Here is a 25,248-nt window from a genome sequence, read left to right as displayed (position 1 = left end):
AAACCATATAGTACTGGTATAAAAAGAGTTGCAGAGACCAATGGAACAGAACAGAGAACCCAGAAATAAATTCATGAATTTAGAGCCAACTAATTTTCGACAAAGGTGCAAAGACCATTCAGTTAGAAAAAAACAGTCTCTTCAATAAATGGTGTTGAAAAAAACTGGGTCTTTATATTTAGAAGAATGAAACTAGACCCCTATCTCTCACCCTATTCAAAAATAAAATCAAGATAGATATATTAGTTAGGGTTCTCTAGAGGGACAGAGCTAATAGAATAGATGTAGGAACCCCACTCCTGGTTCCAAAATCTGTATTAGTCAGGGTTCTCTAGAGGGACCCAACTAATAGAATAGATGTATGAATCCCACTCCTGGTGCCAAAATCTGTATTAGTCACTTCTCTTTAGAGGGACAGAACTAGTAGGATAGATGTATCTATAAAGGGGGGTTTATTAAGGAATATTGACTCACACGATCTCAAGATGAGGTCCCACAGTAGGCCATCTGCCAGCTGAGGAGCAAGGAAACCCAGTCTGAGTCCCAAAGCCGAAGAACTTGTATTTTGATGTTCAAGGGCAAAAAGCATCTAGTGAGGGAGAAAGATGTAGGCTGGGAGGCTAAGCCAGTCTAGTCTCTTCATGTTTTTCTGCCTGCCTTTATTCTGGCTGTGCTGGCAGCTGATTAGATTGTGCCCACCCAGATTGAGGGTGGGTCTGCCTTTCCCAGTCCACTGACTCAAATGTGAATCTCCTTTGACAACACCCTCACAGACACACCCAGGAACGATACTTTGCATCCTTCAATTCAAGCAAGTTGACACTCAAAATTAACCATCACAATAGATTAAAAGCTTAAATGCAAGACATGACACTTCGAACTAGTAGAAGAAAATATTTGGAAGACACTTCAGGACATTGGTCTGGGCAAGGATTTTTTGGGTAAGACTTCAAAAGCACCGGCAACAAAAGCAAATAGACAAATGGGGTCACACGAAACCAAAAAGCTTTTGCACAGCAAAGAAACAAATCAATAAAGTGAAGAGATAACCTACAGAATGAGAAAAAATATTTGCAAATTATCCATCTGACAAGGGATTAGTAATTAGAATACACAGGGAACTTAACTCAATAGCAAAAAAAAAAAGAAAAAAAGAAAAAATTACCTCAAAATAATCCTTTTAAAAAATAGGCAAACTATCTGAATAGACATTTCTCAAAAGAGGTGATACAAATGGCAAACACATACATTAAAAAATGGTCCTTTTGCGTTCTCTTTCCCTCTCCCAACATGGCGGCCTCAGCAAAAAAGAAGAATAAGAAGGGGAAGACTATCTCCCTAACAGACTTTCTGGCTGAGGATGGGGGTACTGGTGGAGGAAGCACCTATGTTTCCAAACCAGTCAGCTGGGCTGATGAAACGGATGACCTGGAAGGAGATGTTTCAACAACGTGGCACAGTAATGATGACGATGTGTACAGGGCGCCTCCAATTGACCGTTCCATCCTTCCCACTGCTCCACGGGCTGCTCGGGAACCCAATATCGACCGGAGCCGTCTTCCCAAATCGCCACCCTACACTGCTTTTCTAGGGAACCTACCCTATGATGTGACAGAAGAGTCAATTAAGGAATTCTTTAGATTGGCCAGTAGCTAAGAAGTGGGCTTTTAAAGAGTGTTGAAGATTGAAAGGTTTTTTTTTTTTTTTTTTTTAAAAGGAGAAACCATTGATTGTAGATAATGAAAAGCTAGGGTTTGCCCTCTTCATGTCTACTCTCCTTCCAAATAGTTATATCCAAAACTGTTTTTCCCTCTCCCCTGCCTTGTCCCCCCTATTAAAATAGAAATGGGGATTAATGTCCCACTCCTGAATACATGTAAAATTTGTACAAAAATATCTTCTATGAAAATGATTTGTAATCTGTAGACTTATTACCTGGGAGATGTCTTGATGTAAAATCCCATCCTTTGGGTTGTGGGTTTTTTGTTTTCTCCAAATAAATCTGATCTTTAAAGTTCAAAAAAAAAAAAAAAATGGTCAACATCACTAATCATCTGGGAAATGCAAGTCAAGACCATGATAAACGTCATCTCACCCCTGTTAATGTGTGTGATTATTTTTCTACTTTGCTGGATTTGATTTGACATTTTCCTGAGAATTTTGCATCTAGGTTTGTGAGCAATATTAATCTGCATAATTTTTTTATTTCTTTTTTTTTCCTTCTTTCTCTTTTATTTGATTTCTTGTAATGTCTCTGTATTTGGCATTAGGGTAATGCTGGCCTCATAAAATGAGTTACGGAATAGTCCCCCTGCTTCTGTCTTTCAAAAGACGTAGAAGAAAATTGGTATAATTTCTTCCTTAAATGTTTGGTAGGATTCATCAGTGAGCCAATTGGCGTCTTGGCTTTCTGTTTTGGAAGGTTATTAATTATTGTTTCAATTGCTTTAATGGACATAGGCCTATTCAGATTATCTATTAGCACTTACCTTTTATTCTTTTATTTCCCCTTCCTATATCCTTTGGATAGATGGAAGGTGAATGATGGTATATAAATGTGATTCAAAATTATGTGGCTGATAAAAATTATAACATTGATAGAGAAACATAGGGCCTATATGCATTATTTAAATACCTATATAATAAACATAAAACATGTTTATGCTGTAAGTACAAGGATTGAAGGACAATGTGAAAAGTGTGTAGTTAGATGAATCTTACAAGTTCTTTAAAGTGACTGTTTAAGGTTAGTCAAGCAGAGTGACATACAGGAAAGAAGACTAGTAGTAAATCAGTGGCAATATCCTTCTGTATTCGGCCACTCTTCTGTTGCTATAAAGAAATACCTGGCTGGGTATGGTGGCTCATGCCTGTAATCCCAGCGTTTTGGGAGGCCAAGGTGGGAGAATCGCTTGAGGCCTAGAGTTTAAGATCCCCCCGCCAAAAAAAAAGAAATACTTGAGACTGGATAATTTATAAACAAAATAGGTTTAACCAGATCATGATTCTGTAGGCTGTACAGGAAGCATAGTGGCATCTGGTTCTGCGGAGGCCTCAGGGAGATTTTACTCATGTTAGGAGGCAAAGTAGGAGCAGGCACATCACTTGGCAAAAGCAGGAGCAAGAGAGAGCGGGGCAGGTGCTACACAGTTTTAAATAACCAGATCTTGCAAGAAATCGCTAACAGGAAGACTGCACCAAACCATGAGGGATCTGCCCCCATGATCCAAACACCTCCCACCGGGCACCACATCCAGCATTGGGGATTACAATTCAACATGAGATTTGGGTAGGGACACAGACCCAAACCATATCAACCCCTAATGCCAGCAGAACCACTGACTAGCTTCGGGATCTCAAGAAAGGATTTTAAAGCTCGAATAGTCCCAGCACTGTAATAATTACAAGATAAAATGTAACTACAATGTAGCATCTACACAATAATTGTGATTCTCTTCTCTGTTCTTGTTCAATCCAATGTTAAGTACAAAAATTTAAGTGAAGGTAAATAAAAGCAGTGGGGAATGACCTTGTCGTGTGGTATTAAGGAGAAGAGTCTCAAGCACAACTGCCTAAGTTGCAATGACCACAGCTACATCTAGAAGGAAGATGTGAGATTTTTTATTGTACGTTAGCTAGAAACCTAGCATGAGGCAGATGGCTGGGAGCAGTCCAGGGAGTGTCCAGGATCTTACACAGAAAATCGCGTTTGGAGAGGAAGCTTGTTGCTCATTGCCTTTTGTGCCCAGCTGCCTGAGTTCCCTTCTCCACCATTTTATTTGATAATAAGCTATCTAGAGAACTTGCTCCCTGTGCTGAGCCAAGAAGGGAAATGTGTGAGCTTTGAAGGGTGCAGTTTCTTTCGAGGAATGAAGAATATCTGTGCAAACTTGGGGGAGTTCAGAGCAGAGTGAGCTGCAAACTGTTCTGCAGGTATGGGGCTGGAAGGCTTCACACAACCTCATAGTCCTGGGACCCAAACTTTTACTCAGACCATGGGAGCAGGTGAGACAAGAGTCGGGCAAATCAGACCTTTTTTTTTTTTTTTTTTGAGACGGAGTCTCGCTCTGTCACCCAGGCTGGAGTGCAGTGGCCAGATCTCAGCTCACTGCAAGCTCCACCTCCCGGGTTTACGCCATTCTCCTGCCTCAGCCTCCCGAGTAGCTGGGACTACAGGCGCCCGCCACCTCGCCCGGCTAAGTTTTTAGTAGAGACGGGGTTTCACTGTGTTAGCCAGGGTGGTCTCGATCTCCTGACCTCATGATCCGCCCGTCTCGGCCTCCCAAAGTGCTGGGATTACAGGCTTGAGCCACCGCGCCCGGCCACAAGTCAGACCTTTAATCTGCCCTGATAGGCTGGAGTGTGGGCTTGTGGCTTTTCTCCTTTGACCCAATTATTAGCCTCCACTCCCAATGTATCTGTGTGCAGAAGGCTCAGCTAGATGTGTCAGACATTGCAAATCCCCAACATAAATTAAAGTTTAACCCAGAATACAGAGACCAGGCAGGAGGAGGAGAGGAAAGGTAGAGATATTAAGCTCTTCTCCCTTATCAGAAAGAAACCTAGCAAAAGAAATTTCATGCTTAATGGGCCAAAGAGTAAATCAGAAAACTCCAGGGGTGATGGAATGCCCCTGGTGGTGGTGGTGGTGATGGGGAATTCTTTGCCCTGTGACCTCCCTTGGATTAATTTCTCCCCAGGACAATGGGAAAAATCATTTAGTCCTTGGAGGTTTTTATTTTTGATTTGATTTTTATTTTTAGTTTGCTTGAGAGTGACTCTGATCCTGTTTCTGATGGTTCCTCAGCATCGTACTGAGTAAGTCACCGGCCGTGCAGCATCTGGAGTGATTGGAGTGACCCAGGATCCCCAGTTCCCACGTCACAAATGAGGATCCCACATATCCGGGGCAGCGATGGAACATTGTTTCTGGGTTTGTCTAGCTAATCTACTCATCCCATCTATCTAATTTCTCTATCTATATATATTTCTGCTTACCCATCCATCCATCAATCCATCTTAGCTGTAGGTTCATCCATTCATCTATTTATCCTATTATCTATGTATCTATCTATCATCTATTAATAGCTATCTATCCATCTGTCTAATACATCCATCATCTCTATCTACTTTGTCTATCTACCTAAACTATCCAGCCTATCTACTCTATTATCTATCTACCCATCCATCCGGACCTTGAGCTGATTCCTCTGCACTCAGCTGGCCTGAGGCCAGGTGTTGGTTGGCTGCCCAGGCTCAGGAGATGCACCCAGGCTGCAGGGATTGGTTGGCCCAGCCCAACCCAGCCAGCCCTCCCACAGCCTTTCCTACATCAAGGGCCAGGGTCAAAGGCCTCCCATCAGACAGGGAGAGGAGGTTGTGTGGGACAAACTGCTCCTGACAGAAGGTACCAGGCTGGGAGTGGCAGGCCCGGGGCGGGGGTCCTGGCCTGGGATGGAGAGGGGTACTGCCCAAGGCCCATGCAGCTCCCGGGTGCTGGCCTGGAGGATGGGAGATTTCCTGGTAACTGAAACCAAGCCCCTGGCAACCTCCCAATGATTCAGGCTGGGTCTTTCTGGACTTTAATCAGTCTCTCTCTCTCTTTCCCATTCTGAGTGTTTACTAGGGAACTGGAGGCCACTTGGCTGCTGGTTTTAGCTGGGCCTTCCTGGACTTTACCTCTCAGTCCCTTTTTACCCATTGCTGAGCCCTCCCTGCTCTACCTCCAGCACTGCCCGTCCCTGCCTCTTCACTATCCCTGGAGCTCCCTGGGCCCTTCCCTGGGCCTCAGGATCTCACCCTCCATCCCATCTGCCCTGCAGGATGTCCCAGCTGAGCCTGTCCTGGCTGGGCCTCGGGCCGGTGGCAGTATCCCCGTGGCTGCTCCTGCTGCTAGTCGGGACCTCCTGGCTCCTGGCCCGTGTCCTGGCCTGGACCTACACCTTCTATGACAACAGCCGCCGCCTCCGGGGTTTCCCACAACCCCCAAAACGGAACTGGTTTTGGGGACACCAGGGCATGGTGAGTGTGGCAGCAGGACAGGTCTAGGTCTCAGGGTGGATGGACTTCCTGAGGGGTATGAGGCTGACGGAGTGGGGGTGAAGGGGTGAGCTCAGATCTGGGGTGGCAGAAAAGCAGGGGAGGCATCTTAGTCATTGCTCTGTTTATTCACTCATTTCTGTGCTGTGCCAACCCAAGCCCTTCTCACCTCCTCATCCTCCCACTCCTGGCCTGCATCGAGTCCTTTTCCTGCCTGTCTTCCCACATTAATGCACCTCTGCGGGGCTTCTGGGCAGAGGGTTGGCTGCACCGAGAGGCGAGTCCCTGGCATTCCCACATTCTCCATGGCTGGACTCGAGGCCTCCTGCACCCACTGTCCAGGGTCCTCTCCCTGCCTGGACTATTTCCTGTTGTGAGGGTACAGCTGGGCTAGAGGAGAGGCGTGGGCCCTCTCCCACTTCCACCATATCTGAAGGCACCTTCCTCTTACCTTCCTCTTCCTCTTATCTCCCTCTTACCAATGAGACCTGTTACCAAACCCAGATAAAAGTTGGTCACTCACTTCCCCTTTCAGAAGCTTTCCTTGGCCTTTCCCTTCCCCGAGACCTTGCCCTCTGACTTAGACCCGCTCTCCTCTTTGGGGGACGTGGTCTTAGTCTGCTCATTTGCAAATGGCAGGATTGATGGGTGTGTCCACGGGTGAAGTGGGAGGGTGCACAGGACGCACTAGCACAGAGCCTGGTGTAGAAGCTGCTCCCAGGTGGGAGACACTGTCCTGATGGACGGTCAGAGTCACCTCTGCTCCCCTAGTGGCTGCTGAGAAGGGAGGGTCCCCTGTGTGCAGAACCTTCTCCATGGGAGGAACCGGAACCTCTATGAACCAGTCAGGACATGAAGGGGTGTGGGGACCAGCCTTAGGGACATGTCCTGAGGCCATACTGGTCCCTACGAATCTCCCCTGTGAGGACCTCCCCATGTGGCCGCCTCTGGGCTGAAATGACTCCCAGAACAAGAAAATCTTTCCTCTCAAGCTAAGCCGACCTCTGTGAGCGGACAGTGTGTCTTCTCCCTCTGCCCTGGGACGTGCCCTTGGGACTTGGAGATGGTCCCAAGAGAGAGAGCAGGAGGAATGTGGATAGATAGATAGATAGATAGATAGATAGATAGATAGATAGATAGACAGATAGATGGATGCATAGATAGGATGGATAGATGGGTGGATGGATGGGTGGACAGGTACGTAGATAGATAGATAAAAGGATAGATGGATGCATGGACACATGGTTGCACAGATAGGATGGATAGATGGATGATGGATGGATGGGTAGATAGAGTAGATAGGATGGATAGATTAGGTATACAGATAGAGTAGGTATATATGATGGATACATTAGACAGATGGATAGGTAGTTATTAACAGATGATAAGTAGACAGATAATAGGATGAATATATGGATGGATGAAAGTACAGATAAGATGGATTGATGGATAGATGGGTAGGCAGATAGATATATAGATAGAAAAATTAGATAGATAGGACGAATAGATTAGACACACCCAGAAATGTTTAACCAACTACCTGGGCATCCCTTAGCCTAGTCAAGTGGACACCTAGAATTAACCGTCACAGAAGGTAACGACCCCTGCCTTGCTTGCAGGTCAAATCCACAGAGGAGGGCATGAGAGTTCTGACTCAGCTGGTGGCCACCTATCCCCAGGGCTTTAGGGTCTGGATGGGTCCCGTCTTCCCCCTCCTCAGTTTGTGCCACCCCGACATCATCCGGTCTGTCATCAACGCCTCAGGTACCATCTGGAACACCTGGTGGTGGGTGCTGTGGTGCATTTGAGGCCTGCACTTCCTCTGTCCCCAAGCTCCTGTTTGGCCCCTGCAGTACTCTGGCCTCTCCTTTCCTTCTCTCTCAGCCATCTTCGTCTTTCTTTCATGTATTCATCAATTCCCATCTCAGTGTCTCCTCTCTCCACTGCCATCTGAACCCCTGTTCTGGTGTCTGGGCTGCCCTGGAACAACCCGAGAGACCTCAACTCAAGGCTCTGTCTTGGAGGAAATCCCAACCTTAAGGAGATGGACCTGGATAGAGATATCCCCAACTTCATGGGATCAGGAAAGGGCCAGAGGGAGATGGATGACAGTCCAGGGGAGAACAAGGTCTCTGCTGGGGCAGGCTGGAAGACTTCCTGGAGGAGGAGTTGCTGGAGTTATGTCTGGAACAATGAGTAGGAATGTTTGAAAGGAGAGTGCAGGGTGATGCAATTGGACATCGTTAGTATTCAAGGCCCCTTGCCAGGCCTAGCATCACCTTGCCTGTCCCAAAGCCTAGAACAATAAGGAGGACTTGTGGCTGGTGGGAGGTCTGGGCTGCTATTTCCATGATGTCCACCTCTAGTGGGTCAATTCCTTTTACCCCATCCTATAGCTTGTCTAACCTAAGTTCATTGCTCTCCTGGTGCAGGCCCTGGAGATCTCCAAAAGGAGACTCCACCCCAGCTTGGGACCCTTTCCTTGACCCCTGTGCTTCCCATCGTTGGACAGGCCAGGCTGAGCAGGGGAAATGGGCAGCATCCTACAGAGACCATGGCTCTGACATTAAAATGCTGAGTGACTCTGGGCTGGTTCCCAGCTGTCTCTGGTTATTGAGGTCTCTTTCCATTGTGAGTGGTGGAAACCCAACCTGGTGTGGTCTAAGCAAAGAAAGATAATCTATTGACTTTAAAGTCCAGGGAGGATGGCCTTCAGGCATGGCTGGATCTGGGTCTCACACAATGTCACTGGGAATCTGTCTTTCTCTCTTTGCTTTAGCTTTCTCCAGGCTGCTTTTCCTTTCAAGGCGGTCTTTTCCTCATGATGTCGAAGATGAGTCCCAGAAGCTCAGTTCCCATTGGAAACCCCACCTTTCCCTCAGAGTTCCCAGAAATGGCCCATGATTTACTTCTCCTTGCCTGAGTCATAGGACCAATTTTTCCCCAAATCCCTGTGACTGATTGGCCAGTCTTGGCAGGCCTGGGTCTTCCGGAGCTACAGTTTTGGGGGCGCAAAGAAGTTTGTTGGTTAAGGATTCAGGCCATGGGTGCAGCCAGACCCAGTCTTAGGCCTCAGGCTTGCCATGGTCTGGGACTGTGGGCAAGTGACTTTATTGTTCAGAGTCTCAGGCTCTTCATCTGGAAAATGGGATGAATGAGAGCTCAGGAAACACGGTGTGTGGATCCACATGGGGAAAGACCTTTTCTGTCTGTGTAACTGAAGGACTGGAGAGTCCTGCCTGGAGGATGTGAGGAGGAAGCCCAGGTGGGGCTCGGCACTGAGAGGAGGATGAGATGCTGCTTGAAATCCTCAGGGCGAGGGCTTCGACCTCTTCTCTGCAGATCCTTCTCTCTCACAGCCTAGGAGAGCATGAATTGGGTCCTGTTTGTTTTTCTCCATATTCACAGCTCGGAGGAAGGTCTCCTATACACACAAAGCCTGGTGGGCACCTTTGGTGATGTGTGCTGCTGGTGGGTGGGGCCCTGGCATGCAATCGTCCGCATCTTCCACCCCACCTGCATCAAGCCTGTGCTCTTTGCTCCAGGTAGACATTGCACTGGCCACGCCTTGCCCACAGCTGGCTCCAGCTGATCACGTGACCCATGTATAGCCAGGTGGGGCTGTGGTGGAGACGCCATTGCCTCCATCGCCCCTGGACTTCCACCTGTCTGACCTCTGTTCCTGCTTGCTCATGTCTGGGACGTGTCTCTATGATGGCTGTTATAAGGCCAGGTCTGCTGTACGGCTATGTCTTGTCACATGTATATTTACACATGGGTCCCGGTTACACCTGAAATGTGTTATACCTGGTTACATCTGGTATGCCATTCCAACTGTGGTCATGTAGAGCTGGTCATGTGTGGGGTTTATCTGTGGCCAAGGACATGTGGGGCATGTGAGGGCCCGTTTGGTTCTTGTCTCAGGTGCTGTTTGACATTGTCGTTTTCTCCTGCTGGTCACATCTGGGCCATGTTTGGGGCTTGTGTGAGGTCTGGGACCCAGAGTCCCTGCGTGAGCTGTCTGAGACATTATTTGAGTCTTGTCTGAGGCTGTGTTATGGTATGTTTGGGTCATGCCTAAGGAACAGTCTGGATCACATGTGGGCTATGTCTGGGATGTTAAAGATACCATATTTATATTCAACCCAGAGCTTGTATGTGGAACACGCTTTTAAGGTCATGTTAGACCATCTCATGTGCATGTTAGAGCATACTGTCTCATGTTAGGAATTGTCATGTATTTTGTGGCCATGTCAGGACATGTGAACACATGTCAGGGTCATGTCTCATGTCCAGGTCCACGTCAGAAGATGCCATGCCAGGAGATGTCAGAGAGTGCTGGGGCAGACAGGGTGTCCTAGGTCCTCGTGAAGGCATTCTGTAGAGTGCCGAGCTGTGCTCAGGGGTTGAGGAAAATGTTGGGTCATGTAGGAGGCGTGTCAAGGCATACTGGAGCCCCGACATAGCTTCTCCGTGCCAGGTTAGGCAGTGTCATTGTTGTACTGTGCTGCTGTAGCCTGGTCTGGTCTTCCCTCCCCTCCCCCATCCTCCCTTCTTCCTCTGCCCTTGGCCCCCTTCCTGCTATGTGGGGCTTGGAGGGGAGAAATGCAAACCTCTTGCTGGGAGCATCCCCCCCACCCCCAAAGTTCCTCCTTCACCTGCCTCCATGGCCCCTGATTGTCCTCATTTATGTCAGCCGCCATTGTACCAAAGGATAAGGTCTTCTACAGATTCCTGGAGCCCTGGCTGGGTGAGTATCTGCAGGTGAACAGGGTTGGGAACAACCTGGAGGGCCAGGGAAGGGAGATGCCCTTGCCCATGGCCCTTGGCTGCCCTGTTAGGGGATGGGCTCCTGCTGAGTGCTGGTGACAAGTGGAGCCGCCACCGTCGGATGCTGACACCTGCCTTCCATTTCAACATCCTGAAGCCCTATATGAAGATTTTCAATGAGAGTGTGAACATCATGCATGTGAGTTATTTGAAGCCAAGGTCCCAACTGCAGCCTTGGGGTGGAGGGACCACAGACAGATCTGGTCTAGAATTTTGGCTCTGCTTGTGCCATTGGGCCATTGCTCTTCTTCTCTGAGCCTTGGTTTCCTTATCTGTAAAATGGGGCTAATAATCCCTACTTAAAAGATGGTCAAGGTGATGTAATGGAGTCATGTCCCTGGTGCATAGTAGGTGCCCAGAAGGTGTCTGTTTCTATGTTTCCATCACCCAAGCCCTGTAAACTCAAGAGGGTCACGACGACAATTGCATAGTAGCTGTTGCTGGTAAGAAACTTGAAAACTGATTGGTTTAAAACAATAAGGACTTATGATTGCTAATAAGTCTGTGGGACAGTTGGCGGGTTCTTCTGGATGTGGAAGGGATCATTCGTGGTACATGAGCAGCTGGGGGTCAGGTCAGCAGCCTTGCAGGTGTTGGTTGAATTCTGTTACATGTTTGCGTTTTGGCTGGGACATGTTTGGGTTCTCCCACATGTCTGGGTTTGGCCTCAGCTGGGACCCCTGGATGTTCCTTCCTATGATTGTCTCCTTCCAGAAGGCACCCGTGGTTCACAATGCAGGCAGGGCTCCAGGGAGTGGAGTGAGATGAGGTTTAACTTCATTCGTTATTACCTCATCATTTTCACCACATTGTATTTTGACTTTGAAAGCCAGAAGTCCAACACGGAATCAAAGGCAGGGGGTAAAATAGGCTCTGTCTGTTAATGGGAGTTGCTGAAAAATCACATTGTAAAGGGTGTGGATATGGGAGGAAGGGAAGAATTGTGGCAAGGTTTTGTGAAGTGTCTAGGATTTATTTTAACTTACAAATTGATAAGTTAGTTTGTTACTGTTTCATAAATTCTTCCAGAAGGACAAGAGACTCCTGGGTCAGAGACAAAGGATAGTTTACTACTCATGACACAGAGAGCAGCATGTGTTTCTTGTTAGATTGCATTTTTTTTTTTTTTCTCCAAGCTTCCCAAATCCCATGGGCTGACACAGGTGGGCTTCTATAAATGCCTGCTGACATAGTATATTGCATTACAGAAAAGGAGAATTAAGCTTAGGGAATCTGCTTTTATAGCAAGCAAAAGCAACATGTCTAGGGGGAGTCTTTACCTTATCCCTCAAAGTTATTCTTTGCAAACACAACTCTGATAAATTTTCCATGTCAAGAACATCAGTGTCTTGCATTCATGACATTCCAAGAAAGGATGCTCAGGACTCACGAAGGACTACCTCCCCAAAACAGGGAGATTGTTGAAATCAATTTATTACAATGCAGACGGGGAAATCCATCATTTATTGAGCATGAACCATATGCCAGAAACAATGCCATGTGCCCATTCCATGACACGAGTACATATTGTCTAATTTAATTTTAAGAACTCTGTGAAGGAGAGATGATGTATTTCTGCCCCATGGCAGATGATGAAACTGCAGGTCTGAGAGATTAGGGAGCTAACCCAAGTTCACCCAGCTAATGAGTGAGCTTGGCGTGGTGGAGCAGTTTCTAACGTGGATTATACGGCTCCAAAGCACGTCATCTTAACTGTTCCTGAAGATTTGACAGGTGCGATATAGGGGAGGGTAGTGAATTGACTAATGGCACACAGAGCACAGGAGCCAGAGCTGGAACTTGAACCTAGGTCTCCTAACTCCCAATCTTGGGTCTTCATCTCTTAGTAGTAACAGCTTTTGCTTGAACCATAACCTGGTCCTCTCTGGGGAGGGGTCCCAGGGGAGAAGCTGAAGAGGCTTATTCTGGGGAGTGCGTCTTGACGGTTGGGGTTGGAGAGGTGCTCAAGGGAGCAAGGAGCCTGCCCCAGCTCTGTCCCCTTCTCTGGCTAGGCCAAGTGGCAGCTCCTGGCCTTGGGGAGCAGTGCCCGTCTGGACATGTTTGAGCACATCAGCCTCATGACCTTGGACAGTCTGCAGAAATGTGTCTTCAGCTTTGACAGCCATTGTCAGGAGTAAGTTCTTGCCCAGGGTCTGGGATCTTGGGCCATGGACCCAAAGTGGGTAGGTGGGGGAGGGAGGACTGAGCGGGGAAATCAGACAAACCTTCCTGGAGGAGTTTCGTTATACCTGATCATTGAAGGACTGGTGTGAACTCTATCTTGAGGCTTCCAGGGAGCCATCGAAGAGGTTTGAACTGGTGGGTGTGGTCAGAGCTGAGCTCTATAGGGGATTGACTGTAACGTAGCACTAAATGGAGTTAACACTGATGCAAAGAGGCTAGGGTGGAAGCTGGACCATGGACCGGTTGGAGGAGGATGAAGTCTGAACTTTGTGGACAGTTTCAAGGAGAAGGGTCAGGACTGTATACGGGGAGGGAAAGAGAGAATAGGAGAAAAATGTGCAAGTTATACTCTGGATGCCTAGTGGCATGGACACATCTCATAGAGATTGGATGCAGGGGGAGAAGAGAGCTTGGAGAATCAATCTCATGCTGATCCCCACCCTGTATCTGTGGGGTCATCTGTTCCTGGATACTCCGTTTACTGTTAGGAGGTAGCTCCTGGCTGCTGGTGGGAGGTGCTCCTGGGGCTTCAGGTGTATTAAATTGTTGCCTCCCTTTCTGCCCTTATCCTGCAGGAAGCCCAGTGAATATATTGCCGCCATCTTGGAGCTCAGTGCCCTTGTATCAAAAAGACACCAGCAGTTCCTCCTGCACATAGATTTCCTGTATTATCTCACCCCTGATGGGCAGCGTTTCCGCAGGGCCTGCCGCCTGGTGCACGACTTCACAGATGCCGTCATCCAGGAGCGGCGCCGCACCCTCCCTAGCCAGGGTGTTGAGGACTTCCTCCAAGCCAAGGCCAAATCCAAGACTTTGGACTTCATTGATGTGCTCCTGCTGAGCAAGGTGGGCTTCTCTGGGATCTGAATTCAAGAAGTAGAAGGGAGCTTCATGTGAAATGTCAGATGAAAGAAGTTGAACTTGATCCAGAGGGCACTAGGGAGCCATGGAAGGTGATTGAGGAAGGGAGGGACAGGCAGAGATAGGTTTTAGAGATGACTCTGTGGAGTGCACGTAGCAGGGAGCTGCTAGGTTTGAAACTGACAAGTCTGAGAGTTTGCTCTATTTACAAGCTAATGAGTTAATTTGCCACATTTAAATAGGTACATTTACATCTACGTCTATGTCTGGATCTATGTTTATGTTTTTGCCTATGTCTTTCTAGATCTTTGTCTCTGTTTGAGTTTGTGTCTCTGTCTATGACTATGACTGTGAGTCTTTGTCTTTGTCATTGGCCATATCCGTTCGTCTTTGTATCTGTGTCCTCATCTTTGTCCATGTCTACGCCTTTGTCCTGTCTTTTCTATGTCTATGTGTATGTCTTTGTCTCTGTCTATATTTTCATCCATGTCTATGTCTTTGTGTGTATCTGTGTCTGTGTTTATGTCTTTGTCTTTTCTCCGTGTTTGTGTCGTTGTCTCAGTGTCTGTCTATGTCCGTGTTTTTTGTCTGTGCCTGTGACTGTGTCTTCGTCTATGGCTGTGTCTATGTCAATGCTGTGTCTATATCTTTGTCTGTGCCTGTGCTTGTGTCTGTTTTTGTCTATGTCTATGTTTACGTCTATGAGTATTTGTGTCTGAGTGTGTCTATGTTTATGTGTATTTGTGTGTCTGTGTTTCTAAGTCCGTGACTTCACCTATGTGTGCATCTGTGTCTGTATCTGTGTCTATGTCTACGTTTATGTGTATTTGTATTTGTGTGTTTGTGTTTCTAAGTCTGTGACTTCGTCTATGTGTGTGTGTCTGTGTCTATATCTTTGTCTATGTTTATGTGTATTTGTGTGTCTGTGTTTGTAAGTCTAAGACTTCATCTATATGTGTGTGTGTGTGTCTATATCTGTGTCTATGTCTACGTTTATGTGTATTTGTATTTGTGTGTCTGTGTTTCTAAGTCTGTGACTTCATCTCTGTGTGTGTGTGTCTATATTTTTGTCTATGTTTATGTTTATGTGTATTTGTGTGTCTGTGTTTCTAAGTCTGTGACTTCATTTGTGTGTGTTTGTGTCTATATCTGTGTCTATGTCTATGTTTATGTGTATGTGTATTTGTGTGTCTGTGTGTCTAAGCCTGTGACTTCATCTATGTGTGTGTGTGTTTGTGTTTGTGTCTATATCTGTGTCTATGTCTATGTTTATGTATATTTGTGTGTCTGTGTTTCTAAGTCTGTGACTTCATCTGTGTGTGTCTGTGTGTGTGTCTATGTTTATGTTTATGTGTATTTGTATTTGTGTGTCTGTGTTTCTAAGTGTGACTTCGTCTATGTGTGTGTGTGTGTCTATATCTGTGTGTATGTCTATGTGTATTTGTGTGTCTGCGTTTCTAAGTCTATGATTTCGTCTGTGTGTGTGTGTCTGTGTCTATATCTGTGTGTATGTCTATGTTTATGTGTGTGTGTGTGTGTCTGTGTTTGTGTCTAAGTCTATGACTTTGTCTATGTGTGTTTGTGTCTGCATCTGTGCCTATGTCTTTGTCTATGTGTATGTCTGTTGTGACGGATGCATTAAACCTCTGAATCAGAGCAGCCCATGTCTCGTTCACAGCAATACTACCAGCCAGAGCAGGATTGTGGCACTGGTTCTTCAGCCTCAAGTCAAATTTCTCCAAGGGCAATGTTTTCACCTGTATGTCCAGAAGACTTTGCACCCTAGGAGAGGGGCCCTACATTATGAGTCTTGGCACATTTTCTATTTCTTCCCAAGAAAGAGAATGAGAGATACACACACGCACACACACACACACACGGAGGCAGAGACAGAGAGATCGAGTGAGAATGTTTGCTAGCTTTGTGAGACGGTGTGTGTTTTTTGCTCTGTAGCATAAACAAATCCTCTTCAGTGAGATGCCATCATCTGTAGGCTTACAACCCAAATGTCTCCAGGGAGATAAGATTCTCTAGATGTATCACTCTAGAATGTGGGCCAGTATCTTTGGAGCAATACTTAATCTCTAATTTCCAAGGGAAATTGCCATTTAATTCTCCTGTAACTCAGGTTGCCAGTAACTTTTTCTCAGAAATTTTTCATTAAAATGTTCATGGGTCATTGAGTCTTCCCAATAGGGACCAAGAGGAGGCAAGGAAGCCAGAGAGGAAGGTCGTGAGGTGGGGGCTCTGGCCGTGGTGACCAAGAGGGGTCTAGGAGTGCAAGATGGACTTGGATTTCTGGAAGGAGGATGAATCTTCAGAGCTTGTCTCAGATTAGACTCAAGAGCCCTCAGAGCTAGTGTGACTTTTTGTTGGGGGCGGGGTTTGGGGTTCTTGCCTTCTCTCCAGGATGAAGACGGGAAGGAGTTGTCCGATGAGGACATAAGAGCAGAAGCTGACACCTTTATGTTTGAGGGTGAGGGCCCCAGTGTGGGGCTACAGTGGGGACTGGGATCTCTCCATTCCACAAACAGGGTGGTTGGACCTGTTGGTCCAAACCCCCCAGCCTTCCTGTCCCCCTTCCCCCATCCTCCCTGAAGTCCTCAATGTATGGGTGCTGTCCACCCTCGAGTGCTGAAACAGCCCAGAAACCCAAGCCTGCCTTGCTGCCTCCCAGGCCATGACACCACGGCCAGTGGTCTCTCCTGGGTCCTCTACCACCTTGCAAAGCACCCGGAATATCAGGAGCGCTGCCGGCAGGAGGTGCAAGAGCTTCTGAAGGACCGTGAGCCTAAAGAGATTGAATGGTGAGTGCAGGCGCTGGTGGCTGTTCCTGAGCCTCTCTCGTTGACTCTGTTCCCCAGGTGGGAAGGGGAGAGGGGTTGTTTTTGTTGATGCTTCCACTGTTGCTTAGTGGGAATAGGAGCAGAGGACCACAGGCAGGACTTAATACCCAGCCTGACTGTCTGGGGAAAGGTTACAGGCCGTTAGGTTACAGAAAGACCTGGGCTTCTGAGAGAATTGGTGATGATATGTGAGGACGGATAACGCCACTTAGAACATGTTCAGCAAATGAACTTCCCCTCCACTCTCTTCCTTTTCTCCCAGAAATATCATTTTTTCCCAAACATCTTCACTTGTTGAATGTTTGCTCTTCTGTTCCCTAATTCCTACTCTCCAGTGCAGTCCAGGGATTTATAAGGGAGACCTGGGGGTAAAAGTCATCCATTCTTGTTCAGAACACCTGCATCGTTCATCCGTCCCGTCCTCATTCAGCAAACGCTCCCACACTGCATTCCCACCCCCACATCTGTACACAGCATCTTTCTGTGCTCTGGAGACCTGGGAAGGACCCAGCCCAGAGATCTGTTTTCCAGGTGCTCCCAGCCTGGTGGGGGAACTGTCCCTGGGCAGGACACTCCCAGCCCACGTGGGCAGGGGTGGGGTTTGCAGTCAGAGAAGCAGGACTGGGGAGTATAGAAAGTGTCTCAGTTGAGAGCCTGAATAATGATCTGAATAATGATTAGTAGATAATTGGGTACAGCTGGGGAACAGTGCTCTAGGTCAAGAAGACTGCCTGGGATCTTCACAGGAGAAAGGGGGTGGGGGGAAGAGAGAGAGAGAGAGAGAGAGAGAGAGAGAGCAGGGTAGGGGGCAGAAAGGAGAAGGAGAAGGGGAGAGAGAGGGAGAAACTCAGTCATGGTGAGATGATAAAACTGGGACTGGCTGTGGTAACCTTGGCGAAAATGTTAATGGCTTCAGTTTAAGCCCAAGGGCAATAGGGAGCCATGGGAAGTGTTTGAGCAGGGGAGGGACAGGTCACATCTGGGTACCAGGAAGATCTTTCTAGGGCTAGTGTGGAGGGCATTCTGGAGAGGACTAGCTGTAGAATGAGGGCACAGTGGGGACATTCTGAGGCCTGAGCCAGGCCAGGGGCTGGAGGAAGGAGAGGAGAGGAAGCATTGGAGTGGATGGGTGTCTTGGATTCAGTGTCCTCCTGTCCATGCCTTTGCTCAGCACAGCAGCCCTGTGAGAAGGAGAAACATTTTTCTGCTTTTAAAACCAATACCTTTTCTGCATTTTTAACAAACAATTTTTTATTGCTGCATAATAGATGCACATAGATTTGAAATGCACGCGATAATCTGATACATTCACATAATTGGCAAAGATCAAATCAGTGTACCTGGGATATCTGTCGCCTGAAATATTTGTCTTTTCTTTATGCTAGAAACATAACTAACATAAGCTAACTATTTTGGTATATACAGTACACATCGTAAACTGCAGTGAGCCCACTGATCTATCGAGTGCTAGGTTTTATTTCTCCTATCAAACCTCTCATTTGTGCCCGTTAATCAACTTCTCCTCACCCCTCCCTCCCTTCTACCAATCTACCTTCTATTTTCATGAGATCCGCTTTTTCAGTTCCCACATGTGAGTGAGAATATGTAATATGTGTCTTTCTGTGCTGGGTTTATTTACTTACCACAGTGACCTCCAGTTCCATCCATGTTGCCGCAAATGACAAAATTCCAGTCTTTTTAATGGTGGCATAGTATTCCATTGTGTATACACGCCACATTTCCTTTCTTCCTTCCTTCCTTCTTCCTTCCTTCCTTCCTTCCTTCCTTCCTTCCTTCCTTCCTCCCTTCCTGCCTTCCTTTCTTCCTGCCTTCCTCCCTCCCTCCTTTCCTTCCTCTCTCTCTTTCTCCCTTTCCTTCCTCCCTCCCTCTCTCTGTCTCTCTTTCTTTCCTTCTTTCTTTTTTTGAGACAGAGTCTTGCTCTGTCGCCCAGGCTGGAGTGCAGTGGCACGATCTTGGCTCACTGCAACCTCTGCCTCCCGGGTTCAAGCTATTCTTCTGCCTCAGCCTCCCAAGTAGTTGGGACTACGGGTGTGCACCAACCACGCCTGGCTAATATTTGTATTTTTAATAGGGATGGGGTTTCACCATATTGGCCAGGCTAGTCTCGAACTCCTGACCTCATGATCTGCCTGCCTCGGCCTCCCAAAGTGCTGGGATTACAGGCGTGAGCCACCACACCCGGCAGCCACATTTTCTTTATCCATTCAGTTGATGGGCACTTAGGTTGAATCCATATTTTGGCTGTTGTGAATAGTGCTGCAATAAACACGGAAGTATAGGTATCTCTTCAACAGATTTATTTCCTTTCTTTGGGATAGAAATTTCTTGTCTTTCTTTTCAGTAGTGGAATTTCTGGGTTATACGGTAGTTCTAGTTTTAGTTTCTTGAGGAACCTCTGTGCTGTTCTCTGCAGTGGCTACACTAATTTATATTCCCACCCACAGTGTGTGAGAGCTCCCCTTTCTCCATGTCCTCACCAGCATCTATCGTTACCTGTCTTTTTGATAAAAGCCATTTTAACTGGGATGAGACGATATCTCATTGTGGTTTTGATTTGCATTTCTCTGACGATTAGTGACATTGAGCATTTTTCCATCTACCTATTGGCCATCTGTATGTCTTCTTTTAAGAAATGTCTATTCAGAGCTTTTGACCAGTGTTAAATAAGATGATTTGATTTTTTTTTTTTTTCCTATTGAGTTGTTTGAGCTCCTTATATGATATATTCTGGTTACTAATCACTTGTCAGGTGGGTAGTTTGCAAATATGTTCTGCCATTCTGTGGATTGATTCTTCACTTTGTTGATTGTTTCCTTTGCTGTGCAGAAGCTTTTTACCTTGTTGTAATCTCATTGGTCTATTGCCTGTGCTTTTGAGGTCTTACGCAGAGAATCTTTGCCCAGACCCACGTCCTGGAGTATAAAATCCAGATTCAAGCAAAAATTGTGCATGTGGTTAAAAGAAAGGGTCCAAACAATTTATGATAAAGATGAGCTTCCTTATTATGCTCCACCTTAGCAGTGACTACGGTCAGCAGTTTTCTGTGTATTTTTCCAGAAAATGGCTATCCCAATGCCCACGTTTATATGAACTCCTGCTGTGATTTTTATTTACATGAACATGTACTGTTTTTTTCTTTGTAAATAAAACTATAAAAATAGACACAGTTCTGCACTTTATCTCTGAGATCTTATATTTTTCTCAAAATATGAGTTTTCAAAAATGAGTTTGTTTTTAAATTTGTTATTTCATTGATAAATTTTAATTATACATATTAGAGGTACAATGTGATGTTATGACGTAGGTATACAACCTGAAATTATTAAATCAAGGTGATGAACAAATCCAGCACTTCATGTATTTATCATTTTTGTGTTGAGAACATTTGAAATGTACTCTCTTAGCAATTTCAATTAATACATTGTTCACTAAATCACCATGCTGTGCAGTAGATCTCAAAAACTTATTCCTCTTGCATAACTGAAGCTTCTATCCTTTGACCAACATCTCATCCTTCTCTGTCCCTCCCTCAGCCCTGGCCTCTGGTAACCATCATTCTACTTCTATTTCTTTTTCGTTGTTGTTGTTTTTTGAGACAGAGTCTTGCTCTGTCACCCAGGCTGGAGTGCAGTGGCATGATCTCAACTCACTGCGACCTCTGCCTCCCAGGTTCAAGCGATTCTCCTGCCTCAGCCTCCTGAGTAACTGGGATTACAGGCTCCTGCCACCACGGCCAGTTAATTTTTTTTTGTATTTTTATTACAGATGGGGTTTCACCATATTGGCCAGGCTGGTCTTGAACTCCTGACCTTGTGATCTGCTCCCCTTGGCCTCCCAAAGTGCTGGGATTACAGGCGTGAACCACCACGCCCGGCCTCCACTCCTATTTCTATGAGCTTGACTATTTCAGGTCCCAGGATAAGTAAGATCATGTGTGTTTGTGTTTCTGCACCTGGCTTACTTCACTTAGCATAAGTTCCTCCAGGTTCTTCCATGTTGTAGCAAATGAGATAAGTTTTTTTTTTTTTTTTTAAGGCTGAATGGTGTTCCGTTGTATATGGAAAATATACATTGAAAATGAGCATTAAATTACAAAACCAATGAGAAGGACAGGTTCTTCTTGCACCAAATGAGATATTACAGATAAGACTAGGGTTTTCCTTGACAATTCTGCCACCCCGCCTAATCCTTTCTCATTCTCTAAAGGTGTCTCCAGAGCTGTAGATTTGTTATCTATCTATCTATCTATCTATCTATCATCTATCTATCATCTATCTATCTATCTGTCATCTATCTATATTACCTATCTATCACCTATCTATCTCTATTATCTATCTAGCTATCTATCATCTCTCTATCTCATCTATCTATCATCTCTCTATCTCATCTATCTATCATCTCTCTATCTCATCTATCTATCTATCTATCATCTATCTATCTATCTATCATCTATCTATATTACCTATCTATCACCTATCTATCTCTATTATCTATCTAGCTATCTATCATCTATCTCATCTATCTATCTATCATCTCTCCATCTCATCTATCTATCTATCTATCTATCTATCTATCTATCACCTATCTATCTCTATTATCTATCATCTATCTATCTATCTGTATTATCTATCTATCATCTATTTATCTCTATTATCTATCATCTATGTATCTATCTACCTATTATCTATCATCTATGTGTCTCTGTTTCTATCATCTATGTATGTATCTATTATCTATCTTTCTATATCTGTCATCTATCTATTATCTATCATCATCTATCAATCTATCACCTACCTCTGAATCATTCATTTCCATAAATATATATTCATATACTTTTTGCCCTTTTTACATGCATATATGTATATATTTGTAACTGTTTTTCATTAGACAGTGTGTCTTAATGCTATTTTTTTCTGAGTGGTAAATATTTTATTCCTTATTTATTAATCTCATTCCTATGTTGAAGACACATAAACCTTTTCAATGATAGTAGATATTTCCAGTTTGCCTTCCAGATTGTCTGTACTGATTTACCTTCTAGCCTATAGTATGTGATGAGACTAGTGATCCCTATTTCCTCCTTTTGGGTAGCTGTATAGTATTCTCTTGTATGGCTATTTATCTAAACATCTTCCCATCAATGTATATGTGGCTTGTTCCTAACCTTTTGCTAAAAGTGGACATGAGGCAGTCAGCATGTGTGCACACTGACCATTCCTTACACGTATAAGCATGTCTGCAGGACAAATTTCCTCAAGTGCAATTGCTGAATCAAAGAACATTTGCATGGTACAATTTTAATTATTTCAAATCCTTTCCTATTAGCTGAGTTTGATGGCACAAGCTTTCCCATAACTTTACCAATACTACTAATGTATTATTAAATGTTAAAATCTATGCCAATCTTCACCTTTCTTCTTTTGATGGACGTTGTTTTAAATAAGAGTGAGGTTAAACATCTCTTGGACGTTTTCTTTTTGTGGAAGTTGGTCCTTTACTTTTTTACTCTTTTTCTTTGGATTCTTCAAAAATATTTACTTTTAAGAATGTGTATTAAAATTGATTTTTTTTTTTTGAGACGGAATCTCTGTTGCCCAGGCTGGAGTGCAGTGGTGCGATCTCAGCTCACTGCAACCTCCACCTCCCGGGTTCAAGCGATTCTCCTGCCTCAGCCTCCCGAGTAGCTGGGATTACAGGCGTGCACCACCTCTCCCGGCTAAGTTTTTGTATTTTTACTAGAGACGGGGTTTCACCATGTTAGCCAGGATGGTCTTGATCTCCTGACCTTGTGATCCACCCACCTTAGCCTCCCAGAGTGCTGGGATTACAGCCATGAGCCACCACACCCGGTCAAAATTGATTTTTTTTTTTTTTTCTGTCTTGGGTTGCAAAATATTGCCTTTTAACTTTTGGAGGGTACTTTTGATTAATATCCTTTACTTGCAAAAACTACTACCTTGAGCATATTCAACTTCTGTGAAGTTAAATTGGTCCACATTTTTCTTTCATAACTGTAAAATCCATCAGTTTCCCCGGATTTTGTTTTGGACAGGGGCTCTCTTTATCAAATGTGAAGTTTTCACTTATGTCTTTTTCTGAGCTCTCTGTTCTTCTCCATGGGTCTGTTTTCTTGTTTTTGCCACAGTGCCACACTGTTTTTATTACTGCAACTTTGTAACAATTCTTTTTAAAAGTTTATTTCCTTATAGGAAGAAAAGGTCTCACTTGCAAACAGAGAAGCTGATAGTTATGTCTTTGCTCCCTTGATAATGATTGGGGCTGGGTGTTTCCTTAGGGACGACTTGGCCCAGCTGCCCTTCCTGACCATGTGCATTAAGGAGAGCCTGCGGCTGCATCCCCCAGTCCCGGTCATCTCCCGCCGTGTCACCCAGGACATTGTGCTCCCAGACGGCCGGGTCATCCCCAAAGGTGCTCACAGTCTCACGGGAAGGAGCCTCCTGGGTAGGAAGAGGGTCCCCTCAGGGAAGGAGGTCTTCTCCTGACTGCCCCCTTCTCTCCCACAGGCATTACCTGCCTCCTCAGTGTTTTTGGAACCCATCACAACCCAACTGTGTGGCCAGACCCTGAGGTGCGGGGCCCCCCTCCCTCCCTCTTCTTTTGTCCATTCCAAGGCTCCTAGAGGAGGGGGCAGGGTTTTGATCAGGAGAATCCAACATCACCTCCCTCCAAGACACACACAACTGTCTGTTTCTCCAAGGCTGGTAGACCTGGGAGATCCTACCCAGTAACGCTTCTTGGTCTCACCTCCAGGTCTATGACCCCTTTCGCTTTGACCCAGAGAACATCAAGGAGAGGTCACCTCTGGCTTTTATTCCCTTCTCCGCAGGGCCCAGGTAAGGGGGGCCTGTGTCTGAGATGGGGACGGGTTGATGGGTGCAGGGGTCTGGGCATGACAGTGGGGTAAAAGGGGACATTGTAGATGGTCCAAGTTCCAGCTCTCCTTCTCTCACCTCCTCTGGAGTTTATGGGAAAAGTTCCATAGAGTAGGGTTGGGTTGGTCCAAAAGGGTCTGTGGTGTGCTCAGAGCCCCCTCCCACCCCACCTTGGTCTAGGCTGGGGGCTGGAGCTGGGCTAGGCTTGCAGGATATGCAAGCCCACATGGGGATCCAGGCACAGATACCCCCTTCTCTATCCTCAAGCTACTCTAGGTGGGGTTGGCTGTCCCAGGCCAGGTTCCCGGCTTGAGGGGGCCAGGATGGGGTTCTTGGTTGCAGTCAGAGTTCCCACCCCCGTCCCCCAGGAACTGCATTGGGCAGACCTTCGCGATGGCCGAGATGAAGGTGGTCCTGGCGCTCACGCTGCTGCGCTTCCGCGTCCTGCCGGACCACACCGAGCCCCGCAGGAAGCCGGAGCTGGTCCTGCGCGCAGAGGGCGGACTTTGGCTGCGGGTGGAGCCCCTGAGCTGAGTTCTGCAGAGACCCACTCTGACCCCATTAAAATGACCCCTGATTCATCAAAAGTGAAGCACAGAATTACCCTATGACCCTATTCCACACTCCTGTATTGCATCCTAGATACCTACTCAAAATAATTGAGACAGGTGTTCAAACAAAAAGACGCTTGTGCATGAATGTTCATGGCAGCCCTATTCACAGTGGCCAAACAATGAAAACAACCCCAAGGTGTATATTACCAGATGAAAGGATAAAACAAAATGTGGTCCATCCATACAATGGAATATTATACAGCCATAAAAAGGAATGAAGCAGTGATCCCTACTACACTGTGGATGAACCTTGAATACATGATACTGAATGAAAGACATCAGATGCAAAAGGTCACACAGTGTGTGGTCCTTTTATATGAAATTTCCAGAACAGGCCAATCTGAAGAGATGTATAACAGATTGGTGGCTTTCAGCAGCTGTGGGGAGGTGGGACTGAGGAGCGACTGCTAATCCGGATGGGATTTCCTCCTGGGATGGTGAAAATGTTCTGGACCTAGATAGTGACGAAGGTAGCACGACATTGTGAGTGCACTAAACGCTATTGAATTGGACACTTTGAATGGGTGAATTTTGTGGTAGGTGAATTCTACTTCAATAAAAAAAAATGCTATTTTATCTCACACATAATATTTTTTTCTGTGCGATTGTTCATATAATAATATGCTGTGAGCATCTTTCCATGACATTAAATCATCTTACGAAACATTTTGTGGTCTTCAACATGTGTGTGTTGAGTGTTCAAATCAGTCTTAATTAAAAAAAAAAGACATTATGTTAGAAAATAAAAGTGTTTTGTCTCACTTTGTAAGAATTATCTTCTACACATTGACTGTTAGTAACAAATTGAATTATTCTTCATCAAGTAACATTTAGGGTAGAGATCTCATTTTCATAGCAATAGATGCACAAATATTCATGTAAGATACAGGTGTGGTTAGACACCTTTCATAGAACTGGTATGGTTTGGAAATTACACAGACACTGAATGTTTTGGTCGTA

At 45.7% G+C, this 25,248-nt stretch overlaps 1 protein-coding gene across 3 annotated transcripts; it reads left to right on the top strand.

Annotated features, from left to right (window-relative positions):
- Positions 1 to 4,841: 4,841 nt before the first annotated feature.
- Positions 4,842 to 24,952, top strand: CYP4F2 (cytochrome P450 family 4 subfamily F member 2). 3 transcript variants are annotated; one of them, XM_071087707.1, is made up of 13 exons: positions 4,842 to 4,933; positions 5,823 to 6,021; positions 7,659 to 7,803; positions 10,736 to 10,789; positions 10,881 to 11,008; positions 12,882 to 13,003; positions 13,629 to 13,899; positions 16,324 to 16,390; positions 16,592 to 16,721; positions 23,077 to 23,210; positions 23,306 to 23,370; positions 23,553 to 23,635; positions 24,043 to 24,952. In XM_071087707.1, the coding sequence occupies exons 2-13, from the start codon at positions 5,824 to 5,826 to the stop codon at positions 24,206 to 24,208; spliced, it is 1,563 nt and encodes a 520-aa protein (XP_070943808.1). In that variant the 5' UTR covers positions 4,842 to 4,933; position 5,823; the 3' UTR covers positions 24,209 to 24,952. The 3 variants fall into 3 exon arrangements, with proteins under 3 accessions (XP_070943808.1, XP_070943807.1, XP_070943809.1); XM_071087706.1 differs by lacking the exon at positions 4,842 to 4,933 and adding an exon at positions 5,321 to 5,407; XM_071087708.1 differs by lacking the exon at positions 4,842 to 4,933 and adding an exon at positions 5,506 to 5,523.
- Positions 24,953 to 25,248: the final 296 nt, after the last annotated feature.

This window comes from Macaca nemestrina, chromosome 20 (genome assembly GCF_043159975.1).
Source record: "Macaca nemestrina isolate mMacNem1 chromosome 20, mMacNem.hap1, whole genome shotgun sequence".
Taxonomy (NCBI): Eukaryota; Metazoa; Chordata; class Mammalia; order Primates; family Cercopithecidae; genus Macaca; species Macaca nemestrina.
Note: the sequence above shows the minus strand (reverse complement) of the source record. Positions and strands in the feature narration are given on the sequence as shown.

Coding starts and splice junctions, on each gene's coding strand:
- CYP4F2 (XM_071087707.1), top strand. CDS start 5,824: ATGTCCCAGCTGAGCCTGTCCTGGCTGGGCCTCGGGCCGGTGGCAGTA. Junction 13,004..13,628: donor TTTGACAGCCATTGTCAGGA/GTAAGTTCTTGC, acceptor CTTATCCTGCAG/GAAGCCCAGTGAATATATTG. Junction 23,211..23,305: donor CGGCCGGGTCATCCCCAAAG/GTGCTCACAGTC, acceptor TCTCTCCCACAG/GCATTACCTGCCTCCTCAGT.